The sequence below is a fragment of the Haemaphysalis longicornis genome, unplaced genomic scaffold (genome assembly GCF_048455015.1).
Source record: "Haemaphysalis longicornis isolate Haplotype H1 unplaced genomic scaffold, Haemaphysalis longicornis Haplotype H1 scaffold_10, whole genome shotgun sequence".
NCBI lineage: Eukaryota > Metazoa > Arthropoda > Arachnida > Ixodida > Ixodidae > Haemaphysalis > Haemaphysalis longicornis.
In genome coordinates, this window is record NW_027526204.1 from 134,129,255 (window position 1) to 134,147,949 (window position 18,695).

General features: G+C 46.1%; 1 protein-coding gene across 5 annotated transcripts in view; it reads left to right on the forward strand.

Annotated features, from left to right (window-relative positions):
- LOC144159365 (peroxidase-like) overlaps nucleotides 1-18,695 on the forward strand; it is a 226,043-nt gene that overhangs the window by 185,278 nt on the left and 22,070 nt on the right. For 4 of the 5 annotated variants that reach the window (XM_077690796.1, XM_077690799.1, XM_077690795.1 and 1 more), the window contains 4 exons: nucleotides 11,304-11,467; nucleotides 13,073-13,214; nucleotides 14,923-15,140; nucleotides 17,531-17,728. In XM_077690796.1, the coding sequence (XP_077546922.1) occupies nucleotides 11,304-11,467; nucleotides 13,073-13,214; nucleotides 14,923-15,140; nucleotides 17,531-17,728 (722 nt within the window). Of the gene's footprint in view, nucleotides 1-8,575; nucleotides 8,704-11,303; nucleotides 11,468-13,072; nucleotides 13,215-14,922; nucleotides 15,141-17,530; nucleotides 17,729-18,695 lie in introns of those variants that run through there. The other variant, XM_077690797.1, reaches the window with a different exon arrangement.

Genomic DNA, 18,695 nt, shown 5'->3' on the forward strand with positions numbered 1-18,695 from the left:
CAAGAAAGAAACTGCTCCCGTGGTCGAAATCGAACGTGTGTCCCTCGCGTTATGAAGCCGACATTGTCTGTCCGCCAGCGCCATTCCGGCACGATCGAACCAGTTTGGATTGCGTACTTTCACTCAGGTTGCACGGGAAAGAGAAAGCTTCGTGTTTTAACCATCTTTGTTTGAAGAAAGAGGTTTAGATTTTAAAGCGAAGCTTTGGTGTCCTCACTGATGCCGTCGTACGCCAGTGAGCTCTGCGGGAAAGACAACTTTCTCTGACGATAATGATGAAAGATCGTGGGTGAAGTGGAAGAAAAAAAAACCCTTCCCGTGGCCGGAATTTAACCTGGGTCCCTCGCGGTATCAAGCCGGCGTCTATAGCCGATTGCTCCATTTCGGCATGGCCGAAGCGAACGCCAAGCAGCAGGTACCGATTCGCGCTGTGCACCCCAAACCCAACCGTTAGGCCTACGGAGTGCACACCCGAGAGTGGCTTTGGGTATTCTACAGCAAGTGGTGGGTACCCCCAGAGTAGCACATACTCGCAGTGGGGAATAGGCGAAACAAAGAAGCCACCTCGAGAAAGCTTCCAATTTGGGAACTGTCGCACGTTGCACGAGCCCTCGGTGGAGTGCCGCCCAACCACTAAAAAATACAAATAAACGCTTTCCCTCCCTCCTCCCTCCCTTCCCATTCAACCATCGTCGTCGTTGCATTGAGGGGTGCATGATTTTTTCTTCCGGGGGTTGTGCAATAAGTAAATAGGCTTAACTTTCAATCAGTCGAACATTACTTGTTCTTTTATTGCCAATAAAGATGTATCCGTTGGGGTGTACGCTGCAAGGCATTGTGTACCGGCGTGTGCCCACGCTATGCCGTCCGGGCAGGGCTTCCGCCATGATTAATGGCAGCCAGACGCACGTGGCTCACCCACGACCCCCGCACGTGGCGTTGTAGCATGGCTTCGAGACCGACGGCTTCACAAACAGGGGTCGCTGTTACCTGGAAGCCGTAAATTTCACTTCCCCGCCTTTATTATCGTCCCCACCGGATGTGGATGCCGTGTTTACGGAGCGTCTGCTGTCACCTATTCCTGGGGCTCGGAGGGAAAGGCAGTGATGCGACTAGTTTAAAGCCCCTTGTGGAAAATAAACCCGTGACGTCGTTGAAAAAAACTTAGAGCACTTCCACTACTACTGTGCGGATGGAATTCGACAACGGCAAAGTACTGTTGCAAGCGGGGATTTCACAAAATGTACTTTACTGTGAACTACTTAATTAAGAAAAATAAGTGAAACCCGGCCTACTGCTAAAGCGTCTAAGTGAGTTATTGTCATACCTCGGGCTTTGTCAAGCTGCAAAAGTGGCTTTTACCCGAGGAACCATCCACTTGTGGAAAATAAACTGAAACTGAAAAACTGAAACCATTTGCTGTGGTATAGTTTCAATAAAACAAGAGGTACACCCGTTTTCTGTAACCGTATACTCTCTGTTTAGACGGGCGCTGCTGAGCACGAGGTCGCGGGTTCGATTCCCGGCCACGGCGGCCGCTTTTCTGATGGAGGCGAAAAGCAAGAACGTCCATGTGTACGAGATTTCGGCGCGCGTTAAAGATCCCCAGGTGGTCAAAATTAATCCGGAGCCCTCCACTACGGCGCGCCTCATCGCCTGCGTTGCGTCGGCGCGTTAAACCCCACAATCAATCAATCAAATCAATCAATCTGTTTAGACGGTCATGCATTGACATCAGACGGTAATTACTCTAACGATTACAACTTTACTTTGAACTAACTCATCATGACAAGTATAAATGAAACTCGGCCTAGTGACTGAGTCATTTTAGCGGCCAGTCTCATTTTTCTTTTCAACATACCCACGTTGGTATGAGAGCTACAAAACATTTTACATTAGCTCTGGAGGCAAATTCGTATTCTATACGGCTCTGTCGACCAACGGAAGTTTAGTTGGAAGCTAGCCATACAGAGCTTCGCTGTAAAAAGCAGTTTGCTGCAACGCGTAGTGGATGACCTAAGTAGGCACCTGGTGTCTCAATCCAAATCAGACCGTTCTAAAGATTGCTTTAAAGAACGTAGTCTTGGGCTACTTAAACCCGAAAATATTGGTCGGTTTGTCTGTCTGTCTGTCTGTCTGTCTGTCTGTCTGTCTGTCTGTCTGTCTGTCTGTCTGTCTGTCTGTCTGTCTGTCTGTCTGTCTGCCTGCCTGTCTGTCTGTCTGTCGGTCGGTCGGTCGGTCGGTCGGTCGGTCGGTCGGTCGGTCGGTCGGTCGGTCCGTCCGTCCGTCCGTCCACCACGCGATGCAGCAGTCTGGCCAAAATATGAGAATTCTAGAACGAGAAGTTTATATAGGAAAAACCTAATTTGGTGCCGTCAATCGAACTTGTCAACATTGTTGAGCCAAAAAAAAATCAACAGCCATATTTTAGGCAGAACATCAAAACATAACAGGTGCTACGCAGTCTTCTCTTAACTAAAAATAAAGTGCACTTGATATTTGCGATAGCAATAAAGAAATACGCGTTGAAAACAACACTATCACCAAGAAGTACAAAAATTGCGCTGCTGAGCACGAGGACGCGGGTTGGATTCCCGGCCGCGGCAGCCGCTTTACTGATGGGGGCGAAAAGCAAAAGCGCCCGTGCGTACGAGATTCCGGCGCACGTTAAAGATCCCCAGGTGGTCAAAATTAATCCGGAGCCCTCCACTACGGCGCGCCTCATCGCCGGCGTTGCGTCGGCGCGTTAAACCCTACAATCAATCGCCAAATAGTACAAAAAGAGCTCGCACCCAAGCGTAGGCCATGTGCCGGAATTTTAAGTCCAACAGTAAAGAAAGGCCCCAATAGATGTCGCGCGAGAAGTAAACGCGGGAAAAATGAATTGACTTGAACGAACATCCACCGTGTTTATCTTCGGAGAAGCGAGATTGGAGTGGAGGTGCGAAGAGGGGGGCGAGTTAGAAAAGTGAGGCATTTACGTGGAAGGGGCAGCAGGAGACCATATTCGGACAAAATTATCGCCAAACTGAGCAGATACTCGGGCAGTATTTCAAGAACAAGCTTCTGTTTTTACATCCGCTTCTATCCGCTCATGGCTGCAATAGCCACAATCTGCCTGCATACACTTCGGAGTTACTACAACCTTACCGGCTGCACAACATCCTAAAATGGTTGCTTCCTTCAAATCTGTTCATTGCTTTCTTACTTAACACTATTTCACGATACATAAGTACAGGAACTAAGCACCTTGTGCAGCGGTTGCATGATTCGTACACCTGTGAAAAAAAAATCGTAGCTGACGTAAGCATAGTTGGCAGGTTCTGCGCAAGTATTAAATCAAACAAACGACTCCAGCTGGTTTTCCGTACAAACCGCCATGCAACCTACAGTAGGGACCGTTCCTGGAAAAAAATAATTCGTCAAAACACAACCGCGCAAAGTGGTGTTACAGGAAACGAGTGTCATGCTGGCACTGACAGCCCTTTGGGGTCGGAATTAATGTGGGTCACACGTGCCCTCCTACTCATCCTGCGCAACCTCATAGAACATCTACATGCCATCCCCCAAGAAAGTGTGTGACAGTTCAACGAAAGTTTTCGCCTGTTTTTCATTGCTACATGCAACTGTACTAGAAATGGGAGATGCACACCACTAAATTTTGTTTTGCCTTCCAAAGCAGAGGCTTACAACCCCACACCGTCAAAAGCTTGTTAATTTCTGACGGTGTGGGGTTAAGTTTAGCTTCAACTGTTAAGTGTAGGATAAGTATAGGTTGAGCGCAGGTTCAACTAATCAAGGTGAGCGGTAATATAAATTCCAGAAGAATGTTCAAAAACATTAAAATATGACGGCTATTCGAATCCTTGGTGGGTAACACTCTTAAGATATACCTGGCTTCTGACAGATAACTTTCTGCTGGTAGAAAGACATAGCAGAATTCTTTTGTATTAATAGAAAAAATCCCGAGGGAACCTAAGCACTGCTTAGGGATTGTCAAGGGCAAAGCATGAATGCCCACGTGAATGCTTGTGACGCCTTTCCGTTGCCTCGCGTTTTAGAAGGGCTTTGTAATCTTGCCATTGGAGACACTTTGTTTCGAAACCCGCCTTAATACTTTTAAGTAGCTTCTATCTGTCTCCTACACGTTACGCCGCTGCTCATTCTTGCTTCCTTGCAATGGGATAGTCGACGACGACGGTGAATTTCGCTGCTTGTCTGGTCGGTCATTTCACGGCATTCTCCGCTCCCATCACCTGCGGTTTGCTGGCGTGGAGGCCGCTTTTCGCAACTTCCGAGGTTTTTAAGCTTCTGCTATGGAATCCCTCGCGCTACGGAATGCCCCGTGCGATGAACTGCTTACTAGGTAGCAGTTTAGTTGTCCCAGACGCCGACTCCGATGCCGGCTTTTTTTTTACCAACGGGCCATTTATTGCGTACGCATTAAGATGAGTACTCACTCATGTATACCAGGAAATATTGAATACATTAGCCGACCAATTTTTTGGACCTGGAGGGGAACGAAAAATAGTCCGAATAAAAGAGCAGTCCGAAAAATCTGCGAGTCGCAAAAACGAACTTTCGTTCATTTAAATAAGACTGAAGAAGTCACAAATTGTGCAGGGCAAACCTGATGATGTTATTGCTGATAAGTCAGCATCATCTGGTGCCCCCCAAAAAAGTGGCGTCCAGAGGAAAAAAAACCGCCCATGTACAGCCCGTTTCCGGCTTTTGGTGCTGCTTACGCCGCAGACTAAATGCAAAATTATGACAGCCAAGATCAAAGTTTGTTACCCTGGCAGGAGTCAAGAGAAACCCCATCCAATTCGAAGATAGCCAGGTGGCTTAGGACTCAAAATGGCGTCGTCCTGGTGTGGCGCCGGAGCTCTGTCGCGGATAATTTTGTCCCGAAAATGGAACTTTTGGCTTTATTCTGGCCGAAATATCCGTTGATCATATATATTACTGTGATGAGACAACTGGTGGTTTCTCGGCACGGTCCGCAATATCCAACAAGTACGAATTTTCGGAGTCCAAAACAAAGGGGGGGGGGGGGGGGGGGGGTCGGCTACTGTATATGTTGTTAAACTGGCGTCGCGGACGAAGTTTGGCGGCTGCCTATAATATCGTGGAGTCGCTTGCTCTAGGTTGACTGATGAGCTAGAAACCGCCCGGCTGCTTAGAGTGCACCAGTTGTGACGCTCTGGGTGCCAGGGTGTGCCCATATCAGGTAGTGGATGTTGCCTACACTGACAGCGGAGTCGAAACTGGAAAAAAAGTAATCGCACCAACCCACAACAAGAACACAAATACGGCATTGACTCACAACTAAAAGTTTATTGCTCTACACGCAGTCTTAAATTGCGGAACTGGGTAAAATGAGCGCCACCCTACCGTTCACTTCCTTGTCCACAAACAAACACCGATTTCCTAGATGCGCGGTTACAAAGTGTCAACCAGACGCACACGTAACGTTGCCGACCGCTATCATTGCAATGTTTCGTGTTATTACGTGTTTCTCTTTTGTGTCTTTATGGGGTTATTTTTTTCTATAGTTGATACCATGAGCATTTACATTGCATTTGAAAAGATAAACTTTTGTTTTGGCTTAGTGCCATGTATTTATTTTTATTTTTGTGTATTCGTCCGGTTGCACTATTTTCCAATTGCGGCATGCCAACTCACCCAAGCTGAGTAATCTCTCACAGGCTAAATACCGACATTGCAAAAAAGTATAAACTGCCGCTGCACTAATGTAATGATGTGAGTGAGTGAAATACTTTATTGAGGACGCGAGGCCTGTGTCACCGGTACTGACTACCTGACCCGTTGACTTCTATTCGCGGAAACAATGCATCAGGCGAAGTATTCGCATGAATTTCGTACTTCGGGGGGTACTTCGAGGTTCGAGGATTTCTCGTGGATTTCAGTGCGGTAGCGGCTGAAGTCTAAAATCCTTATTTCTTGGAAGCTATAGTTAAGGACGGGAAGATAACCTGCTGCTAGGAATCAGACACTTAAGACGATTTGTAACGACCTGTTGGAGTAGGGCCACATCCCAACCACGCATTGCTCCTCAATGTTAACAGTACCATCCAAAACTGGTCGTAGCTGTTCTGCGTTGCGTCTTTTTACCTGTTTTTCCTTCCCCAACAGTCCATTCTCCTTTTAGTGACCTACGTGGCATTGTAATTTACTTTCGGTCTATTACACACCTTGAAGACTTGGGGAAGGCTCTCCCGGCTTCTCCACAAAACCTCAATCCTGCTCACAGCTTTGGGGTTCCAAATAAGTGTAACTGAGGTGTGGAGGAGACGTTCATTTCCTTTGATTCCCTAGGTTATGGAATGGGTTACGGCAATGTCGGTGCTTTGACGCGCACTCGAATGTGTGCACGGACAATTTTTTTACAGCGCAGTGTCACGTGTGTCCCCCCCCCCCCCCCCCCCCCGGCAAGCAAAAAAAAAAAAGAATTGCCAAAGTTTTCCCTATACGTTGCGCAAAGCGTGAACCATGGCGGATCCGGAGGATTTCTTTTTATGTAAGCACTGAATGACACACCACCATGCATTACATTAGGTTTGAAATCGTTTATTTACATGTTCTGTCGTCGCTTTTCACTGTGGTAGTGATAGCCACCGTCATATCCATCTATATCGTCGTCTTCCTCGTGCATGACTGGCGGGCCGGATCATTTTGTCCGCAGGCTTTCACATTCCTTCCTAAGTGGAGCACGCCCGCACGCGCTAGAACCGGCGGCAACCCGCTTCGCGAACTAAGTGTCTGTCGCGCGAGCGGTATTGTGCTCTCTCCTTGAAGTCGGACGCAGGTGAACAATTTTATTGGTAATCTTTTGCGAGCGCAACGCCATACATCGGTAGACATCTACTTCTTTGGGACATGATTTCTTTTGAATTTTTACAGACGATAATCTTTTTTGTGCTACTTGAACCTAAAAATTTTGGTCTGTCTGTCTGTCTGTCTGTCTGTCTGTCTGTCTGTCTGTCTGTCTGTCTGTCTGTCTGTCTGTCTGTCTGTCTGTCTGTCTGTCCATCCGTCCGTCCGTCCGTCCATCCTTCCTTCTACCTGTCTGTGCCTGTCTGTCTCTCTGTATGTTCAGCCATCCGGCCAAATGCTAAAAGAAATCTCGAACGAGAAGTTTATGTTGCAATAACCTTCCCGAACCACTGAATCCGGAAACGAACCTAATACGTGTCAACATTCTTTAATAAACAGAAAATATCCGATATATTTGCGGCATAACATCAATACACACCTGGTACTCGCAATGTTCTTTTAATGTAAAATTGATCTGCGCTTGATATTTGTGATAGCGCATAAAAAATAGGCGACGAAAACAATATTTTCATCCAAGAATGCTAAGAAAGCTCCCACTGTAGCCTACACTTCGTGGCAACATGGCAAGTTCAAAAGTAAGTAAAGGTTTTAAGAGGTAGCGCACGAGCAGTATAACGCGGGAAAATTGGATTGACTTCAGCAAACCTCCACCCCGTTTATCGCGGTAGTAGCATGCGTGTTCAGTTATTTGCTTATTTTCTCATCGCAGAGGTGGACATTAGGGTACCATTTGTATCTACGAATAACGACTACGGTATCATTGGGCATTTTAAGGGGCATTTAAGACTTTCGCCTTAATAAAGTACGTTGCAGCACAATACAGTATCTTCTAATAGTGCAATGCAGTTTATTAAACTGAATTTCGAAGCACTCTGTATTTCTAGGAAATTGCTTCATGTGATTAGAGCATTTTTTTGAGTCCGATTAACAAAACTCAAAAGAAAAACACTGATAGCGTTTGTGGTCCTGTGTAAATTAAATTTCAGTGTTCTTAAATCAGTTCAGTAATGAGCATATTTAATAATCGAACTAATTTGTATAATGTTGGGCAGCAGAGTCATTGGGAATAGGCCTATAAGTTGGTTCTCTCCAGCTTGTTTTGGTGATCGAATATACGAAATAGTCCTTCCGGAAACTGGTATTTAGTTGAAATCGCACAGCCTAGCACTTTACTGATTTTGCTGCTTTCAATCAAAATTATCCGGAAGAATTCTAGACTCATTAATAGCTTACAGTTGGTATTGTTCTCAAATGTCACTTTCAGCTTCTACGCATAGAGTCCTGAACCTAAATAGTATTACGCTTTCTTTTCTTGTATCACGAGCGTGCACTGCATTTCACACTGTTTAACAATAGAACAGCCGGTCTGATCCAGTTTGCCTTTTCTATGTATGAGTGTGTGTGTGGTTGGTTCTGTGTTTTTTTTTTTGTTTGTGTGTGCCATGCACTTGCGCCTAAAAGTTGACATAAAATTTTATCTCTTTCATTATTGCCTGTGTAGCTTTTTTTATCTCCACGTGAAAAAAATCAACGACCATATTTCCGTTTTGTCAGTGGGTTCACCTTACGTTCAGCGTCACACGTGTTTTTTTTTTTTTTTTTGCCTGGTATAATGAACGACTGCGCGAGATACCAGGAATCACCAGACACTTGTGTGTAGCTGACTTCTGACTAAGGTAAAATTTGTTTCGGCGTCACTGTGCAAACGACTTCTATTTTTACTTTTTATCGCAAGCCAGTATCGGCTCGTGGCTTCACGTGTCGCTGGTTTAAATACCGGCTCACGTTTTACGCTACGGCAGAGTAACGCACCGGCTGAATTATGGCGGCTGCTTCGTTCACCAGGTATGTCGTTCAATCAATAGGGAATTGCTTTGCGATCCATTACAACGCGTTTAAAGTGTCAGAATTTGTTCCTTTCAGTTGACAGATCACTTGCAGAGTATAAATTATGAATTATAGAAGAAATTACTGATATAAGTACAAACTTTTAATTTTACGTGATCCATTAAGCTTTCTGGCTATAGAAATAGGGAACTGTATAAATTAAAAAAAAACATATTCCAATCAATCAATCACTCCATCTACCTATCGATCGATCAATGAGCTGATTAAGTTAGGACGCACGATCTTTTCCATGAGCTAAAACATTTGAATTCTTTTTCATCTGACCTCAATCCCAGCACCCTTCCGGGCTATGCACAAAATAGCATCAGCCCTGCGTCCGATAGAAGTTATTGATGAGAGGCCTAACTGTCACTATTCAGGGCGCTAGATTTTGTTTTCAAACCGACACCGACATTCCCGCTGTAATTCTCATACGGGAGTTTGTAGTTGAATACGACCGTCGTCTCTTCCTACGGTGACGTGATTTTGAGCGTTTTTTTTTTTTTTTCATTCGGAACCATAACTTGATGTCGCTTCCAAAAGAAACAAAAAGACCAGTTCAATTGCACTTGTGGATGACCAGCAGAGCTATTCGTAGTTTGTTGGTTGGTACCAAACTCCCTCTTAAACCCCGCCATCGTACCGGGAAGCGTTCAGGGGGATTAATTAACCACGCCGTTGTCTTGCGTTTTCCGCGTCGCGATATTCGGGGTCCCGACGGGCATCACGCTTACGCCTGCCGGTCGCGGCCCGATCGTCGTCGGTGGACTCCTTCCGTCATTTTCGCGCCCACTGCTGCCTATTTTTTTTCTTTACGAGTCGGCTTCAATCTGAAATTCAGAATGTGGGAAAGGCAGCTTACAAAGACCAAGCTTACACCAATCTTGTAGTTGGTTTCGTTTCTAAACTCCAATTTATCGTTAGGAAGACACTTTTTAACGGCAAAATACCGCGTCTTATACCAAAATATGCAGCGCCGGGGGTGAGCAGGTGGCCGACAGGTGAGGGGGCGCCAAAGTGGGGAGTAAAGGAGAGACTTTTCTCTATCTACGCATCCAAAAAAAAACAAAAAAACAAGGGAGTAGTAGTACTAAGTGATTTTCTACAGAAATTAGAAACGGAAAGTTCAACCAAAGATATTATTGTGCCCATATGAGGGCACACCTGCATTCAACTTAACTTCAATCAATCAATCAATCAATCAATCAATCAATCAATCAATCAATCAATCAATCAATCAATCAATCAATCAATCAATCAATCAATCAATCAATCAATCAATCAATCAAATGAACTTGGTATGAACTTGGTGAGCGAGGAGGGGGGTAAAGGCGGGTGGACATTAATTGTTGAAGACTTAAAGGAAGAGCGAGTACACCTATAACAACTCCGCGTTTAGAAACGCATTTACGTCGCTATGCTGCCAACTACATAAACAGCGATAGCCAACTTTTTCTTTTCAGTGTATTTGCGTGTGACCTTTTTCCTAGACGTGGCGAACCTCTACACACCATTCAGAGGCACGACGTGTCGTTATCGTTTTGGCCCGCCGTATTTATTTCAGCGTTCAATTAGTTGCAAAGCACCAGCCGGACTAATTAATAAGTTAAATATTCACAGGAGCAGCAGTCTGGGCGAGTTGGTATTCCATAGCTTGAACTAGGCTGCAGGGCAAATGTTTTTTTATCCCTTGGTTTATTCCTCCGTCGGTGTCTTCATGTTAATTCAGATGCCCCAGACACCAACGGAGTAAACTACACACTAATTTTATGTATTCTTACGGCGCTAACCAATATTACCAAGCAAACAGTACCGACAGCGGATGTTTAAGCATCATATACGTCACGAGTTGCAAGTTACAAGTTTCCCAATAATGCATCTCTCTGAAACAACTCATTCTTAAAGTTGGAAGGCTTCTAACACAAAAAAAAAAACAAAAAAAAACGTTGCGTAGGGACGGCATAGTTCGTGTCATTTTGCAGATTACGTGTCATTCTACTTCCTACTTTTCCCTGACACTTCTCGAAAACTTTATTCGTCGTGCACAACCCAGGGAGCACTTTGAACACTGGGCTACATTCCCACTTTTCCCAATTCTTTAGACGGAGTCCATCAGGCCCTCAGTTCTTACATGGACGCCTCGGCGTTCCTCCCGGCGTTGCGTTTTCTATCCGGGTAGCAAGGTTGATCGTGGCCGTGTTTTGTTTGTTTGTTCTGTATGGTTTTTTTTTTGTTTTTTAGTGTATAGTCCTGTATGTATGTATCATCTTTCACTCTTTCGTCTCCTTTTCCTGCTTGCCTGTTTTCCCCATCCACCACACCAGCAGGCATTTCGGAGTCCACCATTAGGTGGGACAAACTACGCCTGCTGGTGGACTTCCCTCTACATGTTATATAACAATAAAATCATCCATTCATTCGTTCTTTAGCTTCACTCCGTTATTCGCTCGACACTGACAACGTCGGACAAGGCACAAGTTTTGTGTTGGCAGAACGCGTGCCTATCCACAAAATCAGTTTCATTTCGAGCAACCCATTCGTCGCTTTTTTGTTCGCAGGCTCCTGGCGGGGGCTGTCCTGCTGAGCGCTGTCCTGTGTGCCGCACTCTGCCGGGAGTTCAGCCGCGCCGAAATCGACGCGGCTACAGAGCGCGCCAGGGAGAACCTGCGCGCGAAGCGACATGCCGACCTGCACAGGATCCGGTCCAGACGCGAGGCAGGAGGTGAGACCATGAAACCCCGTGATTTAGTGCGGACGGTTAGAGGCTTAACAGGGGGTCACTCGGGATATTAATTACAGCGAGGGCACATGCGTCGTGATGGCGATATTCTGCCGCATCCACGCACATAATGTCAGATTTGATGGGAATTTTTTTTTGGCCAGCGCCCGTGCCCGTTGCTCCTTTCTACCTAGGCGTTCGACGGTGGCGGCGGCGGCGAAGGCGGTGGTGTCCGCGTAACAGAGTGAGCGAGCGAACGAGATGCTCCAGCAGAAAGAAGGCAGTGCGACAAATTAACCAGTACGACAAGCCGTGCGATAAATTAACCAGACATGCTAACATTTCTTGGCGCACAGTCAGCCATGGGTAGACATAGGGCAGAACGCAATTTTATAAACGAAAATTACAGCGTTCTTTCGTTAAGATTCACGTCGGGTTGATTTTCACGAACACGAGTAAAAAGTATTTTAATAACACGGCTTCGAAGAGACGCGATATAACTCCAGAACAAAATCAGAAGATGAAAAACAGGGCCTCGCGCTGTGTCGAGGGGCGCCAACCACAAGAACAAAACGAATAAAAGGATGCCACCTGGCTGTGTTGGCTAGACTGGTGGCAACCGTTTCGTCCAGCTCGTTTAATCCACGGAGGTCCGGTCAAGTCCACCCGCTCGGCGTTTAACTGAGCAAAAAGAAAAAGAAAGAAAAAAACTGTCGTGCGCTGTAATTTCACATCACCCAAACTCGAACATGACCCAACCAAACTAGGCACATGACCGAAACCGCTGTTGCTAGTGCACTTATTAGCACATGTCGATAATTCAAAATATTCACTGCGCATTTCTTTTTTTGTCGCGTGTTCCTTATAGAACCTTGCAGCACCGTAATAAAGCGCAGCCTGAAGAAAAAGCGTGACAGACGATAGAACAAGGAATGCTACTCACTATGGCAGTCTTGGCCTTATTTATTTTTTGTTTTCATTATAATTTTAGTTTTTGCGCGCTCAGCCATATATGCCTTATCAACTGCACTGTCACTACTCGGGCATATTTTAAGTCATCTTCCGCTGCCTGAATTTCCCCTCAAACAGATCTCCAGCTAGGCAGCATTCCGTAGATAGCATCCTATTTTGCTACGCCTTTAATCGTGACGAGATATCGAGGCAATAGTATTGCCAATCATAGATTTGAAGTGAATCCGTTGATAATTGTACCTAAATTCGATCGATTCTGGAGTTTAACGCGCCGACGCAACGCAGGCGATGAGGCGCGCCGTAGTGGAGGGCTCCGGATTAATTTTGACCACCTGGGGATCTTTATCATGCGCCGAAATCTCGTACACACGGGCGTTTTTGCTTTTCGCCTCCATCAGAAAAGCGGCCGCCGCGGCCGGGAATCGAACCCGCGACCTCGTGCTCAGCAGCGCAACGCCTTAGCCACTGAGCCACCGCGGCGGGTAATTGTACCTAAATTAGAAACGTAACAAGGCCAGGGTAACTTGTGTCTATGTTAGTGTTGCAGTAGAATCCTTACTCTGAACACAACCATTCGAGTGGAAACGCCTTACCAGGAAGTTTTTCCTTTTTTTTTTTTTTTTTTTTTTTTTTCAGAAACGTCCGTATCCGGGAGATCCAGCGGTTGCCCATTCGCGTCTCAGCGTCACGCCCACACAAGGCGCGCCACCCCGGAAGCCGCGCAACACGCCGAGGTTGCCAGGCTCTTTGAAGAGACCACCAGGGAATTGCTCAGGAGGTACGTAGGCCGATGTTGAATAGCCTTTGACTCGTACACTTGTCTTCGATATTTTCTACGCGTTTACAGTTATGACACGATTGTTGGCGCCTGCTCTTTCTGCTCCGACGTTTTGCTCTTTCTTTCTTTTTTTTTTTTTTAAATACGAAGTTCCTCTTGTCGAATCGCCAGGGCTTTTGCGTAGATTTTTTTGGCGTCACTTTGTACCTTTCAAGTGCTTTTCCGCTTTCGTTGAAAGCAAAGGCATTTGGCCGTGCCGAACAGCGCGAACACGAAACGTATAGACAAGACATATCCAAACTGACCACTCTGGAGGCACGGTTTGTAGATGTGAACATTGTTTAATGCAAAGCATACCTGAGAGATATTTGAGACAAAACAAAAATACATGAATGAACGTTTCAACGTTCTTTTAATCCCAAATTCGCATTTGGTCGGTTTTTACGAAAATAAATTTTAAAACCCAGCTTGAAAAAGGACGCCGGAGGAAGAAAAGCAAAATAAAAGGATTAAGAAAAACACTCCTCCTCGCACTTTAGAGAGTCTCGCCAAACACAACAGAAGCAAAACAAAAAAAAATACTGCGTCTGGCGATTTAGGCTTGAATGGCACTGCATACGGCTGGTTTAAACGACACTGGTTTGATAAACTGTGCTCGGCATCCGGCCGTTTAGCTGAACTAGCAAAAACAGAAAGCAAACTGCCTTGGGCTGCCCTCCCCGCTATATGAATAAACGGCGCTGCGGACGTGGTAGGGGTCACGTCATGCACACCACTGCGGCTAGTAATTTCGGCACACAGTTCGGCGGTCTTTTTTTTTTTTTTTTGTGTATGCTATTTTTTCATGCGTCCTAATTCTTTGTCCAAGGACGTTTGATGTAAGGTAAACCAGCTTCGTAGAGATTAGCTCATACTAATTATTACACAAACAGCTGTTTTTGTACAACGAGAGTGACGATCCCTCACTGCAAAGGTCTTTACGCCCGCTCTAATTAATTGAATGCTTCATATATTCCTTGTCCAATACTCGGAGGTCCTTCTTGTCACTCTATTTTGCTGGTTTCTATTTTTTCCGCGAACGATTCTTGCTCGACAAAGAGCTCCTGTTCTGGAAGCAAATCGTGCAACAAGCATAAGGACGCGGATTCGATTCCCGGCCGCTGCGGCCGCTTCTCGGAGGGAGGCGAAAAGCAAAAACGCCCGTGTATTGGAAATTGCAACGCGCGTTAAAGATCCCCAGGTGGTAAAAAATTAACCCGGAGTCCTCCACTACAGCGTGCCTCATACAGCGTGCCTGTGAAGCGTCGGCTCGTTAAACCCCACATTCAATTAAATCAGATTGTACGAGAACCTGTATTTGCGTAAATTTGAGCAGGCCATTTTTATGCCAAACTAACAGAGCAAAACTTCGGTCACAAATTTTTAGGGGACCGTGAGAGAAAAAAAAACGTACCAAATAAAACCCAATTATTGTACATAGTGTCTATACTGTACACATTAAATAGAACCAAACTTATAAATGAGAGAGAGAGAGAGAGAGAGAGAGAGAGAGAGAGAGAGAGAGAGAGAGAGAGCTTTACTACGCAATAATGTGAGAGTGGTTCCGCAGTCCAGGAGCCCATGCGCTGTCCAGGTTGCCGTAGCCCTGGTCACAACACCAGTAGAGGCGTATCTGTTGCAGTGCACTTTTTTCTGGTTTTATTTCCAGCGCACCAGCTGAGGGGTCCCGCCAGGACACGAACGACATCGGTGCCGTCAGCCTAGATGGCACGACCCTGTCCAATCAGTGTCCGCAGCCGAACATCGTCTGCAGCCCGACGAAGCCCTTCCGCGAGGCCGACGGCAGTTGCAACAACCTACAGAACCCAGGCTGGGGACGTGCTGGATCCTGCATGAACCGACTCTTGCCTCCGGCTTACAGTGATGGTGGGTGAAGGGCTTCGCTGAGGCCGATTTCTTTATGCGTTGTTGTCAGCGCCTTACTCGCCTGTTTCTTATTTGGCCCCTTCATGCCTTCAACGTGCGGTGAAACAAGGCTCACTTAAAGCCTAGTCTCTTTCCTCCTTGCAAAAGCAATGTCAAATTTTATTGCATTCAGAGCACAGCGTAACGTATTAGTATAAATTCAATACGCAAACTTATTACTTATACAGGCATATTAGCTCTAGTATATATTGATATAGGTACCGAGCAGGAGCACTGGGAAAGCGATAACGATACTCACTCTGTGATTGGGCCACAGCTACAGAGGTTTCCACAAGATTTTAAATATCCTCACTTAGTTTTCATGGCGGGGCGCTTTGAAAAAGTTATCCTTAATTGTAACTGCAGCAACTGAAATGAGGTCGGCCATTATAGTCGGGAACAAGTTAAGAATGGCAGTAGCTCATGTACGGCATCACTCCACCTAAGCGACGCACCCGGATGTCAACGGGCGCGCGCGTTTTGAAAGGAGATTGCTATGAATGCGTGATATCGTCTGCCTTTTCTCACGTAGTTTGTTTGTCGTCGCTGCAGCAGTTTATAAGTATAGTAAGCCCAGAAATATCAGTCAAATGGCTCGTGCCATGCTAAAAATATTCCCAGTAACGCGCTACTTGCGCTGCGCGCAGTAACATCCAGCGCGGTAATGAGACACAGCGGCAAATTCCGTTGCCGTTCTTAAGTTGAGTTGTACCCTAGTATAGTAGCAATATTCCGACGACACGCTAAGCAACAAAAGATACCCTGCGAATGCGTCTTTTCTACGCTGGACTGTTTCTCAAAGCATCATTGGTTTATAAATGGCTTAGGAAATAGGACGTTTTTGTTTGCTTGAAAGTTGTATGCCCTGCACCCCCCCCCTCCCCCGCACACACACATAAAAACACCCGCACAAACACAGCTTTATGGTCCAGGTTTTACGCCTGCAGAATGAACGCCGTATTTCCAATTCTCGCACGTAAATTCAGGCTGGCAATGAAATAGTGCCCCGCACGCCAGCATCTTCTGCGAAGTTCATAACAACAAGCGTATGTCGCCCAGCGGCTGCCTGTGTCTAACAAGAGACAGCGGTTGAGTCTTCTGGTCGCTACCGAAAGACAACACGTCGGATAAGGTTCTCTGGGGAACTGTCACCTAATTGCGCGGGCGTGGCTTAACACGACTGTTGCAAGCTCTGCTACTCCGCATTAATGTTGTAACGTGACGCCCTTTCATAGTTAGTAAAAGTTCGTGAGCGAGAGAGCGAGTTTTATTAAATTGTCTTCGCTCCTTTCTTTCGGGTACCCCCCAAACAACAAGTGTAAAAAAACAGTTTTTTGAAATTTTCTTGCGGCTATGAATACGTATTGTGCCCTATTCCGAGAAGAACTGAATTAAGCATAGTTCACTTTTTACATGAGCAACACCTAAGTTCTGTCGAAATGTCCAAATTCATGGAGCAAAAGCAGTTTTAACACTGCTTTTCTCTTAAAGAATTGGAAGTTCCCGTCTTTATTAGCACCTTTTGAAGCCGCTGCTGTTAATTACGTTCAATTTACGTATAAGCTGTGAAAACGGAATGGTGCGGCAGGTGAAGTTCACATTACACAGTAATCGGTGCCAATTCCTTTCACATTGTGTCCCACCGTTTATGCGTGTGGCTTCGGAGCAAAGACATGCTCCCCAGCACCGCGTCGTCATTTTCCATGCCTTGGACAAAAGCCTGATTGGGGCGCTTATCTGAAAAAAAATTCAGCGAAGCTAGCACTAACGCGCAAGACTTGAATGGCGAAGATTGTTGTAGGGGCGCATTGCCGGACACATATATGTTAAGTTTTAGTTTCATTGCTTATTTGAATTGTTGCGGTGCTAGTAATCGTCTTCATATGCATCGAAGAGGTTGTCGTCTTCTCCTCGCCAAGTGGTGGATGCACAGTCATCCTCAGCACTGTAGACTTTCACCAGCTCAACTTACAAAGCTTGAACTAAGTCACGCAAGGCTTGAAAGATAGCGAAGCTGCGAGATATCTTTCTACGTGAGACCTGAAGGACACATCATCACGCATTTGTACAAGTTTTAACTTGTTTATTTACATGTTCCATCGTTGCTTTGCATTGTGCTAGTAGTAATGATCGTCATGTGCATCGATGTCGCCGCGTTCCTCATGCAAGCATTACATGCGCGCTAGCGCTTGACGACAGCGCTGGAGCTTTTATTTATTTATTTTTTTTTTGCTAAAGCCGCGATGCACACGCTCACGGGCACTTTGCAATTTCTTGGTATTTCTTCCTGCAACACCGAACTTACAGCTCATACAACCGATGCGCTGTTAAAAAACTGTCGTCGCCTGCAGGCATCAGCAAACCACGGGTGGCAGCCAACGGCGCGGCACTGCCCAACGCCCGGTACATATCCTACACTGTGCACCCCGACGCCAACAACCCGGCAACCGACATCACGCACATGGTCATGCAGCTGGGACAGTTCATCGACCACGACTTCGCCCTGGCACCCCTGGAACCCGACCCGCAGGAAATCGTCAACCTCGGAAGTAAGTTCGGCAACTGGGTGCGGCTGGAGTTCCTCGAAACAAATTTCTGGGCATTTATCCCAATTTTTTTTAGTTAACCAGCGCTTGTATCGCCTTTCCTGGCCATTTTCTATGCATGCAGTCAGTATCATAGGACTGTTTGGCACGAATAAGCACTAATGGATGGCTTTGTGCTAGTCAAGAGATGGTATCTACAGGTTGGTACGACGATAATTGGAGAAAAAAAAATTCCTGAGCGAACCGCCGCTTGGTTCGCGCTCAAACTTCACACGAAGGTCACATTTTGTGATCTCTTTTGTTTGAAACCGGGAACAATGACGGTACTTACTTTTTATTCTGAAAATAAATAAAACAATTTTCGGCTGTTGAAAAATGGCGGCCGATTTGGACGTGCGAGCCAGTGCAAGCTGATCTTGGAACGATGGCGCCACCTGGCATAGGCAGAGCGAAACGGACGATTGGGATTCACGCTCTTTCCACCAGAGTTACTGGATATCATGGAGGAAGAAAAAGTTCTGGATATAGACAGTTGCGAAACTCCCCATAGGCCCCATGTATCGAAAGCCGGTCTTCGGTTGCCCCCCTGCGCCGGGGCAAGCACGGGGCAAGTAAGGTCCCTGCCTTAGGGGCAAGTTGACTAGCCTGTCGTCTGTCGGCAGGACGTTGAAGCAGTACTCAAGTGCTTGCGGCTGCTGCCGTAAGTCATAAAAAGAAAAGCCGCAAAAACGCAAATAAATTTTACGTAATTGTTGTGTTTTAATTTAAAAAGCAATCTTTAATTTACAGAAGAATTTTGAATAATAATAGTTTAGCGAAGTTCCGTTTTTATTTCCTAGGTGCCGCGCGCGTCGACTTGCCCCTTAGCTTTCACGGAGTGGGGGGGGCTAGCGCCGCCCGGATTCTGAAGCGGAGTTTCGCAACTGTCTATATTGAGTAACTCTGCTTTCCACGGCAGTAAGGAGCCAAA